Here is a 22,105-nt window from a genome sequence, read left to right on the forward strand (position 1 = left end):
CTCAATGGAAGTGGAGCAAGCAACTTTGCATTTACTTTGGGATAAGAGTATCTAGCAGTTGGTTACCTGACAATAGCTGATAAGTTAACCTTAAGTTAACATCCTGAATTTACCTCATGGTAATTTGTTTACTCGTCTATCCCCCAAGATAAAAAAAAAAAAAAGGCAAGAAACACTTTCAAATATTTGAAATATCCTACAGCAAAACAGATTTAGGTTAAATCTACAGGAACACTTCCTAACCATTAGAACAGTAGGATAGTGGAACAAGCTGCCCCAAGAAGTTGTAGAATCTTCCTTATTGGAGGTTTTCAAGAAAAGGCTGTATACATATCTGTCTGGGATGGTTTAAGAATAGTGTATCGTGTATCTTTGCAGGGAGTTGGATTAGATGACTTATGAGGTCTCTTCCAACCCTATGATCTTAAGAAAATAAACTTAAAAATTGCCCATCTTTACATATCATATGCCCAAATTCAGTGTTGTTGTTTTCCGTGCACTTGAAGAGTGGAGCCATTTGACTGTTGCAGCTAAATACGAGTCAGACAAATCTTTTCATAGACATTGGGGCTGGAAGGGACCTCGCAAGATCATTGGGTCCAGCCCCCCGCCCAAGGGGTAGGAAGTTTGCTGGGAGTCAAATGATTTCAGCAAGATAAGCATCCAAACATGCCTTGAGGTATCCAGAGTGGGTGCTTACATCACTTCTGGGGAGGGTCTGTTCCAGACTTTGGGAACTTGGATGGTAAAGAAGTTTTCCTTATGTCCAGTCTAAAACGGACTTCTTGGAGTTTGTGACCGTTAGACCTTGTCTTCCCTTGGGGTGCCATGGTGAACAGACATTCTCCCAGTTTCTGGTGCATACATGTTATATATTTATAGGCCGCTAGCCTTTGCTTTTCCAGGCTGAAGAGTCCCATGTCTCAGCCTTTCCTCACAAGACTTGTTCTCTTGTCCTCTGATCATGCACGTGGCTCTCTGTCTCAGGATTCTCCATATCCTTTCTAAAGTGCGGAGCCCAGAACTGGATGCAGTACTCCAGCTGCAGCCTCATCAAGGCTGAGTACAGTGGGAAGATGATGTCTTGGGTCTTGCTTGAGATGCACTGATAGATACAAGCCAAGGTTTTGTTTGCTTTGCAGCTGTGGAGTCGCCTTGGTGGCTCATATTTATTTTGTGGTCACTCATGACTCCCCAAGTCCCTTTTGGTCATGGCACTAGCAAGTGTAGCACTGCCAAGCCTATAGGTGTGAAGTGGATTTTTTTCCCCCAGGTGGAGCACCTTGCATTTCTCAGTGTTGAATGCCATCAGGTTTTGGCCTACCCACCTTGCAAGCTTGTCCAGGTCAGCCTGAATTGCCAGCCTATCCTATAGTGTGACCACACTTCCCCATATTTGGTGTCATCGGTGAATTTAGCCAGTCTGCTTCTGATACCTGAGTCCAGATCATTTATAAATATGTTAAAAAGTACTGATCCAAGTACAGAGCCCTGGGGGGCACCACTGGTCACCATGCGCCGTGTTGACAAGATTCCATTAACTACCACTCTCTGGGTCTGACCACTGAGTCAGTTCCCAAACCATTGGACTGTGAGGGTGTCGAGGCCATGGTTCTCCAGTTTAACCGTGAGGACTTCTTGGGACACCAAATCAAAGGCTTTTTTAAAGGCCAAGTAGATGATGTCAACCTCCTCTCCTTTGTTCAGGTAGTGTGTCACCTGGTCATAGAAGGAAATGAGGTTCATCAGGAAAGACCTACCTACAATGAAGCCATGTAGGGCTGTCCTTCAGAATATTACATTCCATTAGCTTGTTGTCAATGGTTTCTTTGATTTTTTTTCTCTCTTACCAATATCTTTCCAGGGATTGAGGTCAAACTGATTGGTCTGTAGTTCCCTGGATCTTCCTTTCTCCCTTTCTTGAAGATGGGCACCACATTGGCCCTCTTCCAATCCTCAGGAACCTCACCTGAGTGCCATGAATTCTCAAATATTCTTGCCAATTGCTGCACTATGATTGCCTGCTAGTTCTTTTACCACTCTTGGGTGCATTCCATCCGGACCAGCTGATTTGTGGGTGTCTAGCCTCTCAAGGTATTCTTTCACAAGGTCTCCACCAATGATAGGGGTGTGTTCACCCATGTCCTGGCAATCATGCATCTTGTTGGGCAGGGTGATCCCCTTGGGCTGATGAAAGACTGACGCAAAGTAGTCATTAAGGACATTAGCTTTTTTACTGGGTGTCAGTTGTCATTTGCCCCATTTGGTTTAGCAAGGGTCCAATGTCCCTATTTTTCTTCCGACTTCCCATGCATCTGAAGAAGGATTTTTTGTTGTCCCTGACTCCCATAGCCAATTTGAGTTCAGTTTTGGCCTTGGCTTTCCTAGTTTGCTCCCTAGAGGTGTGGGCCAGTGCGGATTAGTCTTCCTTAGTGATGTTACCCGACTTGCAACCCTTGTAGGCTTCTCTTTTCAGATACAGGAGGTTCATGAGTCCCCTATTTAGCCACGGGGGTCACCCAACCCTTCTGCCGCCTTTTCTTTGGACTGGGATGGACATACCTTGTGCTTCATGGATTGCATCCTTAAGGAATGACTAGTCTTCATAGACGACTCTTCTCTCTTTTAGATTCTGATTTCTCAGGGCCTTGGCAACCAGCCTCCTGAGCTTATGAAAGTCGGCTTTCCTAAAATCAAAAGGTGGCTAGAAAACTGGGTAAATCATTGGGCTCAGAGGGTAGTAGTCAATGGCATAATGTCTAGTTGGTAGCCAGTATCAAGTGGAGTGCCCCAGGGATCAGGCCTGGGGCCAGTTTTGTTCAATATTTGTGTCAATGACCTGCAAGATGGGATAGAGTGCACCCTCACCAAGTTTGCAGATGATGCCAGGCTGTGGGGAGTACTTTTCTTTTGATCAGGTACTTTCCACTTGGTCACTGGCTAACTGATGGTTAAGGTTTGACTTTAAGGTTGCCCTTAAACCCATACCAAGCTTAAACCCTAATCTTTACCCCTGGCAACAATCCATCCCAAGCCTGGAAGTTCTGTACTTTGGGGTCTAAGGTCAACTCTGTCCCTGTTCACCTCCTGGCTTTGCCCTTTCTACAGTTCGGGAAATTACCCATGGATTCCAGGCTTCAAGCACAGCACAGGTAGTCATAGAATATTAGAGTTGGAAGGGACCTCAGGAGGTCATCTAGTCAAACCCCCTTCTCAAAGCAGGACCAGCCCCAACTAGATCATCCCAGCCAAGGCTTTGTTTAGCCAGATCTTTAAAAACCTCTAAGTATGGAGAGTCCACAACCTTTCTGGGTAGCCTGTTCCAGTGCTTTACTACCCTTTTAGTGAGAGAGTTTTTCCTAATATCTAACCTAAACTTCCTTTGCTGCAACGTGAGACCATTGATCCTTGTTGTATCATCTGTCACCATTGAGAACAGTCTAGATTCATCCTCTTTGGAACTACCCTTCAAGTAGTTGAAGGCTACTATTAAATCCCTCCTCAGTTTTCTCTTCCCCAGACTAAATAAACCTAGTTTCCTCAGCCTCTCATCAGTCATGTGCACCAGCCCCCTAACCATTTTTGTTGCCCCCCCACTAGACTCTCCAGATTGTCCACATCCTTTCTGTACTGGGGTGGGGGAGCAAAACTGGACCCAGTACTCCAGATATGGCCTCACCATAGAATAGAGGGGAAAAATCACTTCCCACAATCTGCTGACAACACTGCTACTAGTGCAGCCCAGTATGCAGTTAACCTTCCTTGCAACAAGGGCACAGTGTTGGCTCATATTCAGCTTGCTGTCTACTGTAACCCCCAGGTCCTCTTCTGCAGAGATGTTGCTTAGCCAGTTGGTCCCCAGCCTGTACTGGTACATGGGATTCTTCCATCCTAAGTGCAGGACTTTGCGCTAGTTTTTATTGAACCTTAGATTTCTTTTGGCTCAATCCTCCAATTTATCAAGGTCTCTCTGAATCCTAGCCCTACCCTTCAGCGTATCCACTACCCCTCACAACTTGGTGTCATCTACAAACTTGGTAAGGGTGCACTCTATCCCATCTTCCAGGTCATTGATGTAAATATTGAACAAAACCAGCCCCAGATCTGATCCTTGGGATACTCCTACTTGACGCTGGCTGCCAACTAGACATTACGCCATTGACTACTACCCTATGAGCCCATTGGTCCAGCGAGTTTTCTGTCCACCTTACAGTCCATTCATTAAACCTATACTTCCTTAGCTTGCTTGCAAAAATGTTGTGGGAGACAGTGTGGTAGTGCACCTTTGGGTGCCTGCCACTTTAAGGGCTTAAGCAAGCTGCAGACCAGCCTGCAGGAGGGAGCAGACCCAATCAGGCCATTGCATGGCAGCAAGGAGGCTACCTGATGGAGGACTGGGCAGCCTGGGTATAAGACCAGGCCCTGAGAGCAGAGCTGACAGCTGCTACAGGGATGCCACTGAAGTAACATCACCCAGCTGGAGATCTGCTGCTCCTGGAGCACATGGAGGTTAGGGTAGGAACTATGGGGTGGAGGAGGTTCCTTCTAGTCCTGGATAAGACCTGAAACTGCACCCTGCTGGGTTTGGATGGTGTGGTGGGGTTGCCTGTGGTGGGACAGAACCCAAGAAATGCCGCACTTCTGCCTCCCCAGTGAAAGGGAAGGATGGGGCTCCATAAAGCCTCATTCCCCACTACCTAGTGGGTAACCCCATAGAGGGAGACAGTCTAGGGCCCAGGTATGTTGGCAGACACCTGAGGCTTGAGTGGGCCATAGGCTGAGTGTGAGATGCCCAAGGCCAGAGAGGGCCAGGGGCTGGAGTCAGGCCAGAATTTGGGGTGGTAGGTCTGATGCTCCGTTGTAGAGGAGGGCCTGAATTGTGTGGCCTGAAGGTCTGTGAGGGGTCAGGGCCAAGTATGAGAGGGGGAAACCTGAAGGGCTGTATGGAGCAGGACACAGTCTGCATGGCCCATGGTAGGGCAAGAATGAGTGTGACCCAGTAAAAGGGGCAGTGTGAGTGGGATCCAGTTATGGGGCTTGAAAGAGGCCCAGCATAGGGGCAGAATTTGGCCTTGGAAAGGGCTAAGTGAGAGTCAACTGTTTGGATGCCATCTGCGAGGCATGGGACATGGTAAAGGGGAGGTTGGAACTGTGTATTACACTCTTGGCATTGGAGCAATAAATGGGAAGCCTCCCACCTATGAACAACTATTCAGTTCCAACAAAGGCGTGGCAGACAAGTCAGGTGGGCGAACTGCCCTAGACAGGTGGATGGGCCAACAATTGGACCGACCTTGGGAAGGCCCCTTGTCACAGATGGTATCAAAAGCCTTGTGAAAGTCAAGGTAGATCGTATCTACTGGTCTCCTCCATCCACAGAGCCAGTCATCTCATCATAGAAGGCAAACAGATTGTGCAGCCATGACTTGCCCTTGGTGAATCCATGCTGACTGTTCCTAATCACCTCCTCCAAGTGCTTAAAAGTGGATTCCTTGAGGATCTGTTCCATCATTTTTCCAGGGACTGAGGTGAGGCTGACTTCCTGAGGCAGGCTGACATATGGACGTCTCCATTCCTCTCAAAAGGAAGTCTCCAATAACTATCACCTGTTACTTGTTCTATGTAGCAGTTATCTTGATCCTTCCAACCTTGGGGAAGCCTGATCTGTCTTCCTTCACCAATCTAATGTGCTCCTCCTCCTTTGTTGCTAGGGCTCCATATCTGTTCTCCAGGCAAACTGCTGCAGGTGGAGATGAAGATCTCTGCTTGCTGCCAGAGGTCACAAGCTTCCAGCTTCCACCTTACTGGGAATCCATGTCCTCTGTCTTTTCTAGTACTGCCTTTGGCAGTCCTTCCTCCACAGTCTTAGAGGTCTCCTCCAGCACTGAACTGATTATGTTCTCATGATGGAGGATGCTTTGGAGCCTTGCCATCTCCTCCTGCATCCCTCTTTCTTGCTTGCTTCCTGAGGGACACCGTGAAGAGGTACCACTCATGCTGCAAGCATTCCCCTACCTAACTGTCACTGAAGGGAACCTGCAAGATGCAGTTTTCACACTGCCAAACAATGTAGAAGCTTCAACAGCGAGCAGTCCTGCCGGGACAGATACCTCAGAGGTGCAGGCAGAGGCAATGGCAGTGGTTCTGGCATTGTGACAACCTGCAGCCATTTCTCTGGGTCTCTGAATCCACCCCTTCTCTTTTGCTGCCCTTTTTCCAAGCAGACCTTTCCTAGCAAGCTTTTCTGTAAGCTAGGCTGTTTACTGCTCCTTGCTCTTGAAAGATTCCTTTTTTCCCTGGTTCCTCTCACCAAGCTTAAAGGCTCCCCTTCAAAGCGGAAGGGAGCAAACTGACTTGCAAACTGCTCTCCCCATTTGCTGCACCTGTTTGCTCAGCTGAAGTCAACTGGAAGGAATCCTATAATTTAATTTTTTTGTCTTCTGTCTTTTCTGCACTCCAGTTCTCCACTTATAGCCCACAAATAGAGACAAGCATGGGAGGTGAGACAAATAATAAGAAATATTTTCTAGGAAGGAACCTGTGATGTTCTAATAATATGGATAGTTGTGGTGTGGGCTACAAGGTATGATACAGACAGAGAAGGCCAGCTCTTGTGATTTAGGTTGGTTGAGGACAACCTCAAGCTCAGCCCTAAATATCAGTATAGACATACCCTAAATTAGCTTTTTCTAGCATTATAATAGGGTCAAAAGTCATTTATTTATATATATTTCCAGTTACAATATTTGTCAAGTTTTTCTACCTATCCTTCCTTTGACTTTTACTTAAAACCTTGAGTTCCAAAGCAAACTCTGTATCTTGCTAGGAGTAAGATTTTGTTTTGGTTGACTGGAGATTGAGAAGATCCCTAGCATGGTATAACAATAATATGCCTTATCCATGCTAAGATGTTAATGTGACTTGCATATTCTGCTTTAAAGTGTATTAACTAATGCATGTTATTAGATAGTTTTCTTAGTGCATAGAGGGATGTAGGGAGTTGGTGGCAGCACTGCCTAGAAGGAAGTAAAGGAGAGTTACTTTTGAGAGAACATCTTTGATTAGGCGAGAGTGGAAGTGGTTTTCTCAAGGGATGGTTATTTGAGGCAGAATTAATTGGATTGGTGGAGCAATGAGTAGAACTGAATAAGGCAAGAACTGATTGCTAGGGAAAGAGTAAATATGTGGCAGTGACAATTAAATATGCATGACTCCTTGAACTCACAGGTGTAGCCTCCTTAAACAAGAAAGTATCTGTGAAATTCTTTAAGCCTTATTATAACATTGTTTTCTTTCACTTTTGAACAACTACAAAACTCAGCTTTGCAAAGCAAATGATGCACTTTGACTTCCATTCTTCTAGTGGGAAAAAGTGCTTTATAACTGGTAAAATACTTGTATGTATTGGAAGTCTTTGTACATAAGACTGATATTCTTTAATTGCAAGAAAGGTAAATTGTAACCCAAACATCACTGAATTGAAATACATTAATTAATATGCATGATTGTTGTAGGGACAGAAGGAAATAATACTAACTTTTACAAGGAGATAAAGTATTATGCTGCATTTGAAATTTTGCTTTGCTTTGCAGGTGCCAGTTTGGGAATCACCAGTGATGGTTTTTTTGACCTTGAAGAGTTGCCCCGGTAACAAATGAAAAATATTCTCATTACCAAATTTAAGTACCTCAGGCTGCTCTTAGCCTAGCTACTCAAGGGTACTCCTTTCATGTTCCTTTAAAATTGGTTACGCCTGGACAATGTGGATGTGAAAACACAGCCAAAGTAGAATGGGAACTAGGGTAGATTATTGCACAAGAATAGGGGGGAGTTGGATTCACACCTTTAAAATGCATCTCTCCTTTATTGAGTAACTACATTCTGGACAGCATGACACTGCATGAATCATTGCTGCTTGTTTTTCATGTTCGTGGGGAAGTGTTACTTATTTACTATATTCACTTAATTCCAAGACGAGGTTTCTTTCACTGCCCTGCAGTGGTGGGGGTGGGGAGGGAGGAGGGGGGCTGATTCACCTCAGCTGTGGTCCCCTGCTCCTTTAGTTGTAACGGGGCCATGCCAGGATAGCTTGATCCCTGCTAGTGGGACAGGGAAGGGAGTGGGGGATTAAACTCCCTCCTCTCTCCTTGCTGCTGCAGCACCAAGGGTGAGGCCAGACACTGTTCAGGCATGGCCCCTTTAAGGTAAGGGGTTAATTTCTCTTTCCTTCCCTTCTGCAACTTGGGACCACAGCTAGAGTCTGGTAGCCCTGGCCCCCGCCTCCTCTGCCACTTTTCTGCACACAGGCAGACCCCATCTGTGTGTGTGTGGGGTGGGAAGAAATGCAGAATTAAACTCCTCCCTGTCCACTTTGCCTTAACGAGACCATGCCCCCTGCCTGCTCAGGCTAGAGAGCAGAGGGGCAGGTCCAGCACTGTTCTCTGGGGTAGAGAGTACAGCCCAGACCAGGGCTGCAGAACATGCTGGAGGACTCTGGTTTAACTTAAACCAGGAAGGGGTCTAGAACAGAAGTTACATAAACTAGTTTGACCCAAATCAGTTAAGTCGATTACTACATTCAGCCAGGCTTATCTTAAACCAGTTTTGGCTATTTTGAAATTGGTGTACATGCACTGAACTTATGTTCTACTAGCTTCTGATCACTTAAACCAGTTTATGTGTAACTTCCGTCTCTTGCCAAAAGGTTACAGTAAAGGTTACAGGAGGAGCGAAGGAGGAGGTGTGGGCTGGTGGGGGAGAGGGGCAGGGGAAATGGCCTTGCCCAAATGGGCTGCCACAGAGGGAAGGGGCATGGTCAGGCCCTGATCTGGCTGTGAGGGCCCAAAATAATTGCCTGCCCCAGGGCTAGATCCATCTCCTCACCTGAGGTCAGTCAGGTAGACAGCAAGTTGATTGCTTACCAATTGGGTTGATAGATACATGAGAGAGAGGGGAAACAGACTGCCCTCAGAGAGAGGGAGGGAGGAGTCTGGAATGGGATTCTTTCATGGAGGGAATGTGGCCCATCTCCAATCTGCTGCATAGAGCTTGGGAATTTGGCAGTGGAGAGGGTTGGCAGCATTAGCTGCCACCAAATTTCTTCACCTGTGGAAAGCCCTGAAAATTGGATGTAAAGGCTCCATGGGCTACATTTATCCCGTGGGCCAGGGTTTGAGCACCACTGCTTTAAGATAATAGGAAAGAACCTACAATAAAGCACTAGTCATGGGGTACAAAGTCACAGCTAAAGTAGCCCTGGAATCAGGGTGATTCTGGCTTAACAGGAGACCCTTCAAGTTTTCATACAGGGTATAGATACACCTATGCTAAAGCTCTGCTGTGCTGGTATTGATTCTTTTTCACAGGCGCAGTGTTATTGTTGGTGCTGGGTACATTGCTGTGGAGATTGCTGGAATCCTTTCTACACTGGGCTCAGAGTCATTCCTACTGATCCGTCATGACAAGGTATGGTATCCAGCCCTATTTCTATCTCCAGTGAACCAAGTGTCAAGTAAGAATAACAACTATGTGCTGCTGCCGTTTGTCCCCCAGGGATATGCTTGTGCATGCTCCTCTGGACGTGCCCCCTGCATCCACTACGATTTCTAAAAGCGTTTGCCTCTGAAATTATAGGGCATCTTGCTGATGAGGCATAAGGAACCAACTTCAGCCTCATTTTTGTTGTCTGTTGTGGTTGGTTCCATTAATTCGTGGAAACCTGTTTTTACGTAATTTTAATATAAATCCAATAATCCTTGCAAAACAGGTGTGTAACATTGAATTTGCAGTTAAAATTGCAGAGAAAACAGACTCAAAAGTTGAATAACTTTATCCCAGAGAAAGCTGGACTATATTGCATTTGTGAAAATAGAATAAACAGTAATATGGGGAGCTATAATAAAGTAAAATGGGAATAATAAATACTGGATGTAACGTGTGGAATATGGATAACTTATTGCTAAGGAGACCTAAAACATCATTTGTAAAATAATAATTCACTTGTGCTCTTTTTGCTTCTCAGTTTCAGGTTTTTTCCTCTCTTGGATTTTACCTTAGACATGACATGCCATTTATTTTTAATCTCCCTGTTTTCCCGAAAGTCTTGTTGGGACTACTGGGAGAGGTACATTGTTTGTGCTTGCACTATATGGAAGGACTTGGGAGCATTACATTTACAGACTTTTCCTAACAAATATTCATTAGGTACTAGAGTTAAATAGATATTAACAAAGTAAAGAGTGCTAACCATCTGACTACAATTTTCCTTCTTTGTCAGTTACTCTGTATTTGTTTCTTTCATTCTTGTGATCTTATTCTATTATATTTAATAAAAATATGCTTTCAACCAACTTAAATAGGTGGGTTTACAAATTGCTAACTTATATTAGCAGTTGCTCCCTGTACAGGCACGCTCCAGTCTGAGTACTTTTTATTTATTTAGCTTACCTATGTAAGCTAAACAGTGCCCACCTATCAAGCCTGTGACATATCAAGCCACATATCAAGTCTATGGGTGAGGGGAAGGAATATGTCTGTCAAATTATGAATTCCATTTTGTTTTGTGGGTTTATAGTTGTAACCATCCTTATCCATTGTCTAGCACAGACTATCTAGTAAAAGAGAGCAATTACAGGCTAACAACACTGAACAAATTCTGATGATTGAAACAATGAAGTTCTACTAGTTGGGCTGTTAAGTTTGAATGGGCTGTTTTCACAGCAGCTGATAGGGAGAAATGTTAGGTTTGGGAAAGGATCAGAAAAATTCCCCAGTGGAAATTCATGGGCATGAGAAGTGACAGAAGGAGGTTTCTCTTTGTGATGGACAAGCTGTTCTATCAGCAGAAGCCAGATAGCTAAGGAGTTGGGCCAAACCCATGACTCTCAGATGTTCAGATCAGCTTGAGGGGGGTTATGTTCAGGTACTTGTTCGAGAGTTAATATTGAACAAATGATAAATTCCTTTCCTGAACTTGTGCTTCCTTCTCATACTGCCAGATGATTCCTGAAGAATTTAACAAAAATGTCAGGGCAGAGTCTGGGAAATCATGTGTTAGCAACTAGGAGCTCAGTTAGGCTATGGCACTGATTATTGTGTCTAAGGGCCTGGCTGGCGGGGGGGAGGGTCTTGGCACTTAAGGGTTCTGAACATGCCCTGAGTCATGCTCTAAATGCAGAACTTCACCAAGAAGGCTGCTTCCAGGCTTGTCCACACTTGTAACAAAACAGTTACAAAACTTGACTTGGCTACAACACTCACCTAATACAGCTACTCCTCCTTTAACATTGTAATTATGGTCTTGAAAAATGTGACTAAGTGAAATGATGTTAAGCAAATCCAATTATGTTGTAATTAGTTACCTATTAGCAGGTGGGGGCCAAACAATGTTATAACTGAACATTGCAAGACTTTAAATGAGTATGTTCTCTAATAGATCAGCAATGTAATAACAAAACAACAACATTAGGTGAGGAGTACCTGTACAATGAAACATTGTCCTGGGGACCCAGTCAGCAGGCAGTCCCTGTGGCCTGCTGTCAGGCCTAGATTCTGATCTGCCCCTGGGGTGAAAAGGGCATCTAGATGACTTATTAAAGGAATTGTTTACAAGTATTATTTATAGTAAAGCCAGCCCACATTGAGCCCCCAAAGTTCACCCCACTGGAACTGTAGGCTAGAACTTAGCCTGCTTAGCTTCATAAAATCATAGAAATTAAGGGCTGGAAGGGACCTCGAAAGATCAGAGTCCAAGCCCCCTGCTCTGGGCAGGAATACTGCTGAGATCAAGTGATCCCAGCAAGGTGTCTGTCCAGTCTCCTCTTGAAGACTTCCAAGGTTGGGGACTGCACCACCTCCTTGGGAAATCTGTTCCAGATTCTGGTCACTCTTACCATAGAAGTTCTTCCTTATGTCCAACCTGAAACCATCCTCTAACAGTTTATGGCCATTGTTCCTTTGTCCTCCCCTGGGGCACCCTAGTGAACAGTTTTTCTCCCAGCTCCCTATTAGTCACCCCTTACATACTTATTGATGGCCAGCAAGTCCTCCTTCAGTCTTCTCTTCCCTAGGCTGAAGAGTCTCAGATCCCTTAGGTTTTCCTCATAAGGTTTGTCCTCCCTACCCTTAATCATTTTTGTGGCCCTTCTATGGACCCTTTTAAGATTCTCCATGTCTTTTTTGAAGTGTGGCACTTGGAACTGGACATAGTACTCTAGCTGGGGTCTTGCCAACAATAGAGAGAAAGTATCACTTCCTTAGCTCTGCTCACAATGCATCGGCTAATGCATCCCACTATGCTATTAGCTCTGTTGCATGTGCATCTATGCATGCAAATACAAGTCGCAAATTTACTTGAGATTAGTAATGGCGCAGTAGCACTTGTGTAGATGCCTGACTAGGAATAAATCTGCTCCTGGTCAGCCATCTGCCAGGGGGTAGGAAATTGCTCCGTACTCCTAGGAGCTACCTGCTGCCAGGGTGGGCTCCACCTCAGGAGTCTGGGTGAGGACTATGTCATGGAACAGGCACTGGGAGCTCCCTGCTGGCAGGGGCTGGGGAGCCTATTCCCTACCCAGCTCCATGAGCATGGAGCTGGGTGGGAAAAAACCTCCTCAGCCTGTTCCCCACCCATTTCCGCACTCACAGAGCTGAGTGGGGAACAAGCTTTCCACCCTGTCCACTGAAATCATGGATCGAGGGCTGGGAACTGTCCTGGTCAGGGGCAGGTTCCAGCCTTGGGCCCCGATTGGGTGATCTAGGTACAGGGCTTGGAAAGAGCTGCAGGGTTGGGATAGGTCCCAGCCCCCTGCCCTGATCTGCCAGTGGGGCAGCTAGCAGTGGCCTTTTGAAAGAAGGGGGATGAACAGAATCACAGGAACATTACCTTAATTGTCTTGTTTTGTCTTGTCTTTAGAGAAAATGGGATCAGAAATTTAGAAAAGGTAGCAATTGTAAAGATACGGAACGGAAGTTTTAAATTTGCTCTAAATGCTTTGGAAGGCCTATGTTCCAGCTTCTGTGATGGCATTATATTCAGTCAGAGCAGACCCAGTACATGTCTACTGCCACTTATGGGATAGAAAGATCAGATTGTGCACAAGGGTCTTGCCCAGTAGGGACTGGAACATTTGGGGGGAAAATTGCATGTGGACTTACCAATAATGTGTACTTTTGAAAAGTCACTTATGCAGTGAAGTATATACCTTCAAGTTGATATTTTCTTTGCTTAATCTCAAAAGAGTAAGCGCATTCTGTTTGATCAAATAACACTTGCCATTACTAGTTGGTAGGTACAAAGTCACAAACATTATAGACCAGCACCATGACTTCTCCTTTGAATGTTTTGTTTGTATGAATGTTTCCACTGTGGTCATACCATGCAATTCAAGCACTAGATCCCAGAGATTTTTGTCTTAGCCAGTACCCTAACTGTGTGCACTACAGATGCAGTCTTACAGTCATAGTTCATTTAGGACTCCAAGATTCCCTTCCGGCTAAACTAGGCACTCTTTTTGAGTCCCCCACAGTGAACATCTGTGTATAGACAAGAACTTTAAAGAAGAAAGAAATTACTAGTGACTGGAGTTCTTTTAAGCTGTGTTGACTATGTGTATATTACATATCTTTTTTTTCCATCTTTGGAATCTTTGATACTTTTGGGCTGCTGACAGACATGACGGGGAGAAACCAGTGCTTTATCAGAAGAAGAACTGCATGAGTTTTACCTGGCTCCCTAATGTCTGTGTAGATCATGCTTCAGTGGGGCTTTTTTGGCACCTTTATCTTATAGCTGACTGAATCAACTATTGGATAAGTGCCAAAAAGCCCTGCTGAAGCACATGATCTGTACAGATGCTGGGTGTGTCAGGTCAAACTAGCACAATGCCTTTTTCTGGGCATGTGCTGCGCTTGGTGTGGGGGTGCACTGAGCTGAAAGTAAAGGGCCATTTTTTTTCCCCCTGAATCTGTCAGTAGCCTTGGATTCTGCAAGTTGGGAGGAAATTGAGGTGTGGGAAGCATGCCCAGCCTTTGTCTTTAGCACTGAACACAAAGACAGGTGCAGGAACACTACATAGGTACTCCTAGGGCAAAAAAATTTTAAGCTTGAATGCCTGAGGTGCATTGTGCTCTCAAAATGATGGGGTGTATGTGGACAGCATATTTCAAAGAATTCTGGTTCTTTTGGTTTTTGGATGCAACAGAACAATATAAAGAGAGAAAGATGAGGTGAGCAGGGATGTACCATTCAGTCAGACCCACTGTTTATGGCATAAGATTTTGATTGATTATACGGCTTTCTGTGCAGGTACTGAGAACTTTTGACTCCATGATCAGTTCAAACTGCACACAAGAACTGGAGAATGTTGGCATAGACATCTGGAAGAATTCACTGGTACAGTATAACCACACATGCACATTTGACTTTGACCCGTGGCTCTGAGGGTCTCTTATGGCACTGTGATCTGATTAGCTTTTTTGATTCACTTTTGCTGAATTCTGTGGCTTTCCTCAAGAGCATTCCTGTGGTATATGATTGTGGGCATAGTCTGTACATTACAGCACTAGTGTCAGAGATTCAGTCTCTCTGAGGATCTGCTTTTCATTCCCTCCTACATAATTCCACAGCGGTTCTTGTAATTGGCTTATTTTAATACAAGATGGGGGAGGAGACACCATTGGACATGCAGTGAAAAAATGCATATTTTGAGTATTTTGTATTTATGCCATATGTACAGTTCATATATACCTCATGTTAGTTATAAGTATGCCCCATGTACAATTCATGCATGTCTCATCAGTTGGTCTGGAGCTTTCTGGCCAACAGCAGATATTGAAGATACAGTGCATAGACTTCCCTTTTGGTCTGACAACCAAGAACATACAGAGTAGTACAGTCTCGGTTCCTCCAGTTCTCTGCTGCCCAAATGGTAGTGAATGTTAACTTAGCAGCATTAATTGTGCCTCTCTGGCAGATCTTCCTGAGGAAAAAGACTATTCATTTGTATTGTATTGCTTGACAGTGTTGCTTATTGTTTGAATGGGAACTTGCAGAGCAAAAAATCATCCACAAATTGGACTTTAAGTATGGTGTAAACAGGGACTATGAATATTTATTTCAGTAACTGGATTAGTTTTTGTGACCCCTTTGTTCCTATGGTTTGCTGCCTATTTGCTTGTCTCTACTAGCACTACCTTCTCTACCCCCATCTCTTTCTCCCTCTCTGTCTCCCCTCCCACCCCCCCACCCCAATCTCTTGACTTTTGTATTCTAATTTTTTTCTTTCTTTTCACATCCTTTCAAAGCATCTGATGAAGTGAGCTTCAGCTCATGAAAGCTTGTCTCTATAGATCTTATTTTATAAAGACTGGAATGATCTAGTTGGGAATGGTCCTGCTTTGAGCATGGGATTAAACTAAATGACCTCCTGAGGTCCCTTCCAACCCTAATTTTCTGTGATTCTAAGGTACCCTGCCTTCTTCATATTGTTTCTGCCATGTTGGCAGTGTGCTGTTCTAAAGCATCCCTTTCCCACCTCAAGCCCAAGCATTTGATCTCTGGCTTCAAGCTCTGCCTGTTTTTTAAAGGCCCTGTATCCATCATGGGCAGCTGTAACACAGCCTAGTTTTAGCTTCTATCCCAGAAAAGGATTTATTCTGTTGGGCCTTATCCACTGGGACCTGCTGTGGTAGATGTAGGGGCCAAGTGTTGCATTTATTAGTGCAATTAATAAGGGTGATTTCTCACCTTTTTACACAAGTACTAAATGAATGCTCAGTAATGGCTGTCCAGTAGTGTCTTGTAAAGACATACCTGATGTGAAGCACTGACGTCAATGCTAGAGTGACTGTAGCCTAGGAAGTTTGTGATGAGTATTAATATATTCCCCACTTTTTATGAATGGGGAAACTGAGACAGACCTGCCCAAAACCATACTGTAACAGGCAAGGACCCCTGGGGTGGCCATGATGCCCCCTGGTGGTCACCCTGCTTCTGTTATGTCCTTGGTCCCTTAAGAACTCTCCACTTCTCCTTTCCTGCCACACCTTGATGGCTGCCCTTGGGATCTGAATGAGATTTCATTCACTCCTGAGATTTGGTCTCATTACTCAGTGCCTTAAGGGCTTATTACATGACTCCAACTGCCCATTACGCCACATTCATGCCTCACAGATCTCACTGCACAATCACTCCCTTGTTGGGGCCTCGGCCTTTTCATCTTCCACCCCCCATTTTCTCTGGCTGCAAGCCTCCAGTCCTGGCCCACTGATTTGGGTCTAGGTCTCCTGGCCTCAGCCCTTAGTCGTAAGTATTTATGGGCCTCCAGCCCCTGTATCTTTTACTATGGGCCCCTGGCTCCAGTCTCAGACCCTCCTGGGCCCCAGGTCCTAATTTCTGCCCTTCTCAGACCTCTGGCCCTGGTCTTTGCTCCTCCTGCTGGGCCCCTGGCCCTGTCTGGCTTTCACCAACTCCAGTCCTCTAGCTAGGCCTGCTCTGTTTCTTGAACCCTCACAGGTCCTGGTGGGGCTGTGCTTGGAAATGCAATGGTGTGGGGTGCAGTCAGGTTAGGATTTTGAGTGGCATGAAGTACCTTGCAGGTGAGCAGGCAGGTGCTTCTGTTTGCCGGGCATGGAGCCCCACCCCCCTGACTTGTGAGAACATGATGGGTGGGGAGCTGGGGGCGATATCTTAGATTTTCCGGATGACGTCCCAGATTTATGGGATTTCTATATGGTCAGCCTATCTATAATGGAAAACGTTCAGCAGTTTCAGTGTTGCTACCAGCTTAAGTTGTTATAAAAAGTTAAGTATTTTCAATAATCTTTGTCAAAGTTCACATATTCTAAAATTTTGGTGCATGAGAACAAACAGGCTTTGAAATTACAGTCTGGCAGTTGGAGTTTGCTCTAGTGACAAAGACCTGTGTTGGATAATCCTTTTCTAAAATAAATTCTAAACCAGTTGTGATTACAGCAATTCTTTGCAAGTCACACTTTTAATCTTTAGTTCTACAATTTGTGGTTATCAATAGGTCAAATCGGTCACAAAATCCCCTTCAGGTTTGCTGGAGGTAACAGTGATGTCCTCAGTTCCTGGTCAAAAACCCACTTTTCGCACGATTAAGGATGTTGACTGTCTTTTATGGGCCATTGGACGAGACCCAAATACTGAAAAGCTTTGTCTAGATGAAATGGTGAGATGAAAACATTTTTATTTCCTGGTACTTATTGGAATGCATGTCGCATCTGTGTTCTGCACATACAATTCCAGTCCTGCCCTGAGCCATGTGGGAGGAGGTCACTGGGATCGCTTGTTCCCTAATGGCAGGACCACAGCTGAAATTACAGTGCATGTTATTGTATTTCACTTACAAATGACATGCTCCCATTCCCACAAAATTAGTTATCTAAAATTGGAGCGCTAGTTTTGAAGCAAGGAAGCTGATTTCCATGCCAGAATGGAAGAACTAAAATGCTGGAATGACTGTTGGGGACTGTACTTCCTTCCTGATTGCATGCAGGAGGGACAGAATCCAGTTTTCTCCTTGTCTCTTCAATGTCACATCTGTTGCTTAATTGAGAGCAACTTTTGGCTAGTCACTGAGTGTGTCTACATGTGCAATCAACGCAACTGAATAAACTCTAGCGCAATTTGATCCAAAGTAAACTAATCTGGATGTCACTATTTATATGTGCACGATAATTTATTCCACCATTGGATATTACTTGCGTCTGACAGGACTATCCGATGGCACAGTAAACTAGTCTACACCAGACTAATTGCCGTGCATGTATAGATGGTGATGCTTTGCCATGCAGTAAATTAGTCTAGTCTACTGTACAGTAAAATACATGTATAGACATGCCCACTGGGAGCTGGACTCCACCCCTCCTATATTTGGCTATGGCATGCAAGTCTCTGGAGAGACTCTGCCTTCCTTAAACAAAGTGCATGTCTTTTTTCTGGGGGTGGGGTATGCAGGAAAATATGACATATAGGAAACTGCATAATTTTGTGAAAGTGAAAAACCCTTGGGTAGAACGAGAGAAGCCTGAAAATATCATATTTCATGCACAAAGATATTTAAGTTCTTACTACTATCTTCAAGCACTAGCTGGAGACTGGGTAGAACCCTAACTCAGTTTACATAGTTTAATTCAGTGCTTCTGATAGCAAAAACATTTCTGAATTAAAAACACCACAGTGTCTACATGTACAGATTTTGTCTTTGAATAAATGTTCCCAAATTGGTGCTAAGAATGTTGCAAGTGAAATAGAAGATGGGACAAAACTAGTTTCTTCACTATTTCACAGGCATGAAAAAGTTGTCTCACTAATTAGGAGTTTTGAGTTAGGGAAAGGATTTACGTTTACCCTGAGGCTTTTGTTTCTAAAGTTCTTAGATCAGTACCCTGACTAAGAATGTGCATGGCACATTAAATGACATACCTGACCACCAAACATTCCTTAAAATTCTCCTGTTTATTCATAATGCTTAGTTCATGTATCAACACAGTTGCTGTTTCCAATATCAGGGTGTTCAAGTAGATGCTAGAGGTCACATTATAGTTGATGAGTTCCAGAACACCAGCAGGAAAGGGATTTACGCCCTCGGGGATGTCTGTGGAAAAGCTCTTCTTACACCAGGTAACGTGCATATATTGTATTTGATTATAGAGCCCCCTGTACATAAGTATGTTCACTTACATTATACTATTTAGCCTGATGTGGTGATGGCAGAGAGAAGAACAAACAGCTTTTATCTGAATGAGAATGAAAAATGGAACCTGACAAACAAGTAGAAATCTCTCCCCTTTCTCCTATTTAAAGTTTGTGTATAAGGGAAAATCCACCTCACCTGTCCCAGTCAGTTCCACTGAGATGGAATGTTATACCTTCTAGCTCTTCTCCTGCCATTGGATCTTTTGACAGCTACCTGGGTTGCCATGCTACAGAAATCAGGACATCTCAAGTCAGGCACATGTTAAAAATCAATGCAATAGGACTTAGTTTTGTATTAAGATATTATACCTGTCCCAGAGCCTCCTTGCACATTTTTGTGGTGTCACCCTTCCCTAGATTTTTTTTAAGGTGTCCTTTCCTGTTGTTATTGTGCAACTAATATTGAAACGAGTATATGTACTGAAACAAGTTAATTACCAAAAACATGCTCTGTTCTTGTTTTGACTGACGTTCCATTTGTCCCTACATAAATTACCTCTACAAAACCACTGCTACTGCTGCCACTTCTGTCCTATAAGAGCCACAGCTGCTATTGGCTTTCTTTCTTCTTCTGCCATTCCAGGCTAACATTTTTTTATGCTGTGCCTCTGGGGAAGGAAACAAAACCAGCTGCAGCTGTAGGTAAGGTAAAGTGAGGAAGTGGAGGGGTAGTGAGAAGAGCTGTTGGAGGAGGAGACTTGTAGTCCATACTAGACGGTGAGAAGAACAGGAGAGGGGCAGAGCATGTATGCAAAGGAGCTGTACAGAATGGGTTATGAGTTATAGGGATTAATAGTTATATTTGGGTACTAATATTTTATTTTATTTATTAGTTGTTTTTTCTCTCTGACAGTCACAGAGCAGCTAACAATGAACAAACAATCCACAGATAGGATTCCTCAAACACCACCAAAAAAAACTGATAACTTTAACTCCCTTCCTTCCCCCAGCCACCACTCCTCCCTGCCCAAACCCCAACACAAGCAAACTCTTATACCAATTCTAAACCACCACTCACATATAGATACAAAATACAATAATCTCTTTCCACTTTCTCCCAACATGCCCTGCAAGCCTGAACCTCCTACGGCACAAAAGGGCTGCTTACTGTCACTTCCATCTTCCACCATCCACCAAAAACGCACCAAATTCCTTCCCCTCCCCTCAACTAACAAAACAAATCCCCAAGAACCCTAACAAAAAAGTAAAAGAAAGAAAGACCCTGTAGTACCCAAGTCCTGCTCAATCTCACTTCAGAAGGAAAAAATATGGGAGAGAGATGTTTGTAGGGCAAATACATTTGCAGAGGAGATGGGGAAGGAATGACTTGCTTCTTGAAAATAGTGGTGAAACCCCATCCTGGTCTTGCGTGTATTTGTACCAAACTAACGCTGTCACCGTGACTCGTAATACAACAAACAACATAATGATTTTTATGCGGATGACTTGCATTCTGAGGTTCAAAGAGCAGGCTTTAAGCAGGAAAACACTTTCTGGAGGCACTGCACACAAACAGTGAACCATCTAGTTTTGGATGTAATTAACTACATTGCAAAGTCTGGAAGGAAAACTTTCCTACTGGAGACATGTCTCAGGTATTTTGAAAGATTTTCAGGTGCAGGTATATCAGCAAAAGTTGCTAGTGTGGGTCAAGTCACACCTATGTAATTTCATTGGCCCTGGACCACTGTAAATTATCCCACATAAACACTGTTATACTGGTATAACTGCCTTTAGAGGAGGTCTTTATAGTGGCATTGTTATGTACATAAAAACAAAAATGTATCGTGTTCCTAACTTATATGGCTCTACTTGTATCACGTAAGCATTGACCACACCAAAGTCCTATTTTCCCCAAGTAGTTGTGCAAGTTAGGCTTCTAAGTCTCATAAAATCAACACAAGTTACTTACTGATGAGGAAAGAATTACTTTCTTATTGAAAATAGTGGTGAAACTCCATCCTGATCTTATCTTTTTAATTGTATTTGTACCAAACTGATGCAGTATAGCTTTCCCCTTAAGTTATAATCTTCCTGTGCTTTTATCTTCCATAGTCCAGCCCAGCATGAACATAATGGCTTTGTTACATGTTAATTTTAGGCAGCTGGATTGTCCACATATTAACATGCGTGACTAGTTTTTAAGCACCTATTTTAGGAGGCCTAAAGTTATACCAACCCAAGTCAGGTTTATCTCTGATCCATTTTACCTAGCTTGTGGTACACTAATGTATGGCTGTCCTAGGCTACATGTTAATGTAAACGCCCCACCTGTCCCTTGCCCTCTGGCTTACTTATGGCTGCTGGTGCAATCCCAGGGGAGTAGACAGGAAAGGGGAACCTGCCTGCACAGCTGCTGTTGCCACTGCCACTCTCTGCACTGGGTTCACCCCAGAGAAGAGCAGCAGCAGCCAGACAGCCAGTCCCATTCCCTGCCTGCTCCCCCCAGGACAGTACTGGCAGCCACAAGCAAGCGGGGGGGCAGGGGAGGAGCTCAGGGTGGGGGGCAAGAGATGGTGGGAAGCCTGGATGGAAATGGGAGGAGGTGCTGTTTATTGCGTTTTAGTCCTCCAGGCCCCTGCATGTGACTGTTCCAAACTTAAGCTAACTGTAACACTGATCAGCATTGAGTAGTTCAAAGTGCACCGTATAACCAGGCCTTAAGGTTGGAGCCTCTTCTGACATTAGATACTGATACTTACAGAGTACATAACTTATTTTATTCTGTACTGCCCTTAGTGGTGTCTGTGATGACTGTTAGCTTGAATTTTTGTTTCCTTACTTACAGTTGCAATAGCAGCTGGAAGAAAATTGGCTCATCGACTTTTTGAAGGCAAGAAGGATTCCAAGCTTGACTACAGCAACATTCCTACTGTGGTTTTCAGTCATCCACCCATTGGAACGGTGGGTCTCACAGAAGGTAGGTCCTAGATGAAGCCACTGCTCCAATTTGTCTTTAATATTCCCTATATTGGTCAGTGATAGCCCTGATAACTGACAAAATAACTTGGTGTTAAATAAGATCTGTTTTAAGGGTTTGGAGAGATAACAAGAGAAGACAACCCTTTACCTCTGTGTCACTGTTCTTTGACACTGTTTGACTTCTCTGGAATGAGTTGATGACCTCAGTTCAGTTAGTGCCATGTTTCAGTCTACTCTTATAATTTGGTGTTAAATGATGTTTTGTCAGTCTTAGCAGAGATGTGACACTTTCTACTCACCCTACCAGGCACACCCTTCATGTAGGGGAGAAGGTATGCCATGACATTGACTTGTCCAGCTGTGTGTCTAAAGGCCAACCCCTACTGTCTTTACTAGGCTTTGGATCACATCTGAATTGTATGCTATCAAGTGTCCTATCTAACAGCAGTGTTCTGTGAAATC

The 22,105-nt window shown here is 44.2% G+C and overlaps 1 protein-coding gene across 5 annotated transcripts in view; it reads left to right on the forward strand.

Moving 5' to 3' along the window:
* Nucleotides 1-22,105, forward strand: part of GSR (glutathione-disulfide reductase) — a 47,728-nt gene that overhangs the window by 8,991 nt on the left and 16,632 nt on the right. For all 5 annotated transcript variants that reach the window (XR_016440172.1, XR_016440171.1, XM_090032002.1 and 2 more), the window contains exons 6-11: nt 7,593-7,647; nt 9,366-9,465; nt 14,306-14,392; nt 17,031-17,192; nt 18,535-18,646; nt 21,510-21,641. Coding sequence is in view for 3 of the 5 variants with exons in the window: in XM_090032002.1 (XP_089888128.1) it covers nt 7,593-7,647; nt 9,366-9,465; nt 14,306-14,392; nt 17,031-17,192; nt 18,535-18,646; nt 21,510-21,641 (648 nt within the window). In the remaining 2 variants the exon portion in view is untranslated. The remainder of the gene's footprint in view (nt 1-7,592; nt 7,648-9,365; nt 9,466-14,305; nt 14,393-17,030; nt 17,193-18,534; nt 18,647-21,509; nt 21,642-22,105) is intronic.

Source organism: Crocodylus siamensis, chromosome 2 (genome assembly GCF_052110815.1).
Source record: "Crocodylus siamensis isolate JL-2025a chromosome 2, ASM5211081v1, whole genome shotgun sequence".
Lineage (NCBI taxonomy): Eukaryota > Metazoa > Chordata > Crocodylia > Crocodylidae > Crocodylus > Crocodylus siamensis.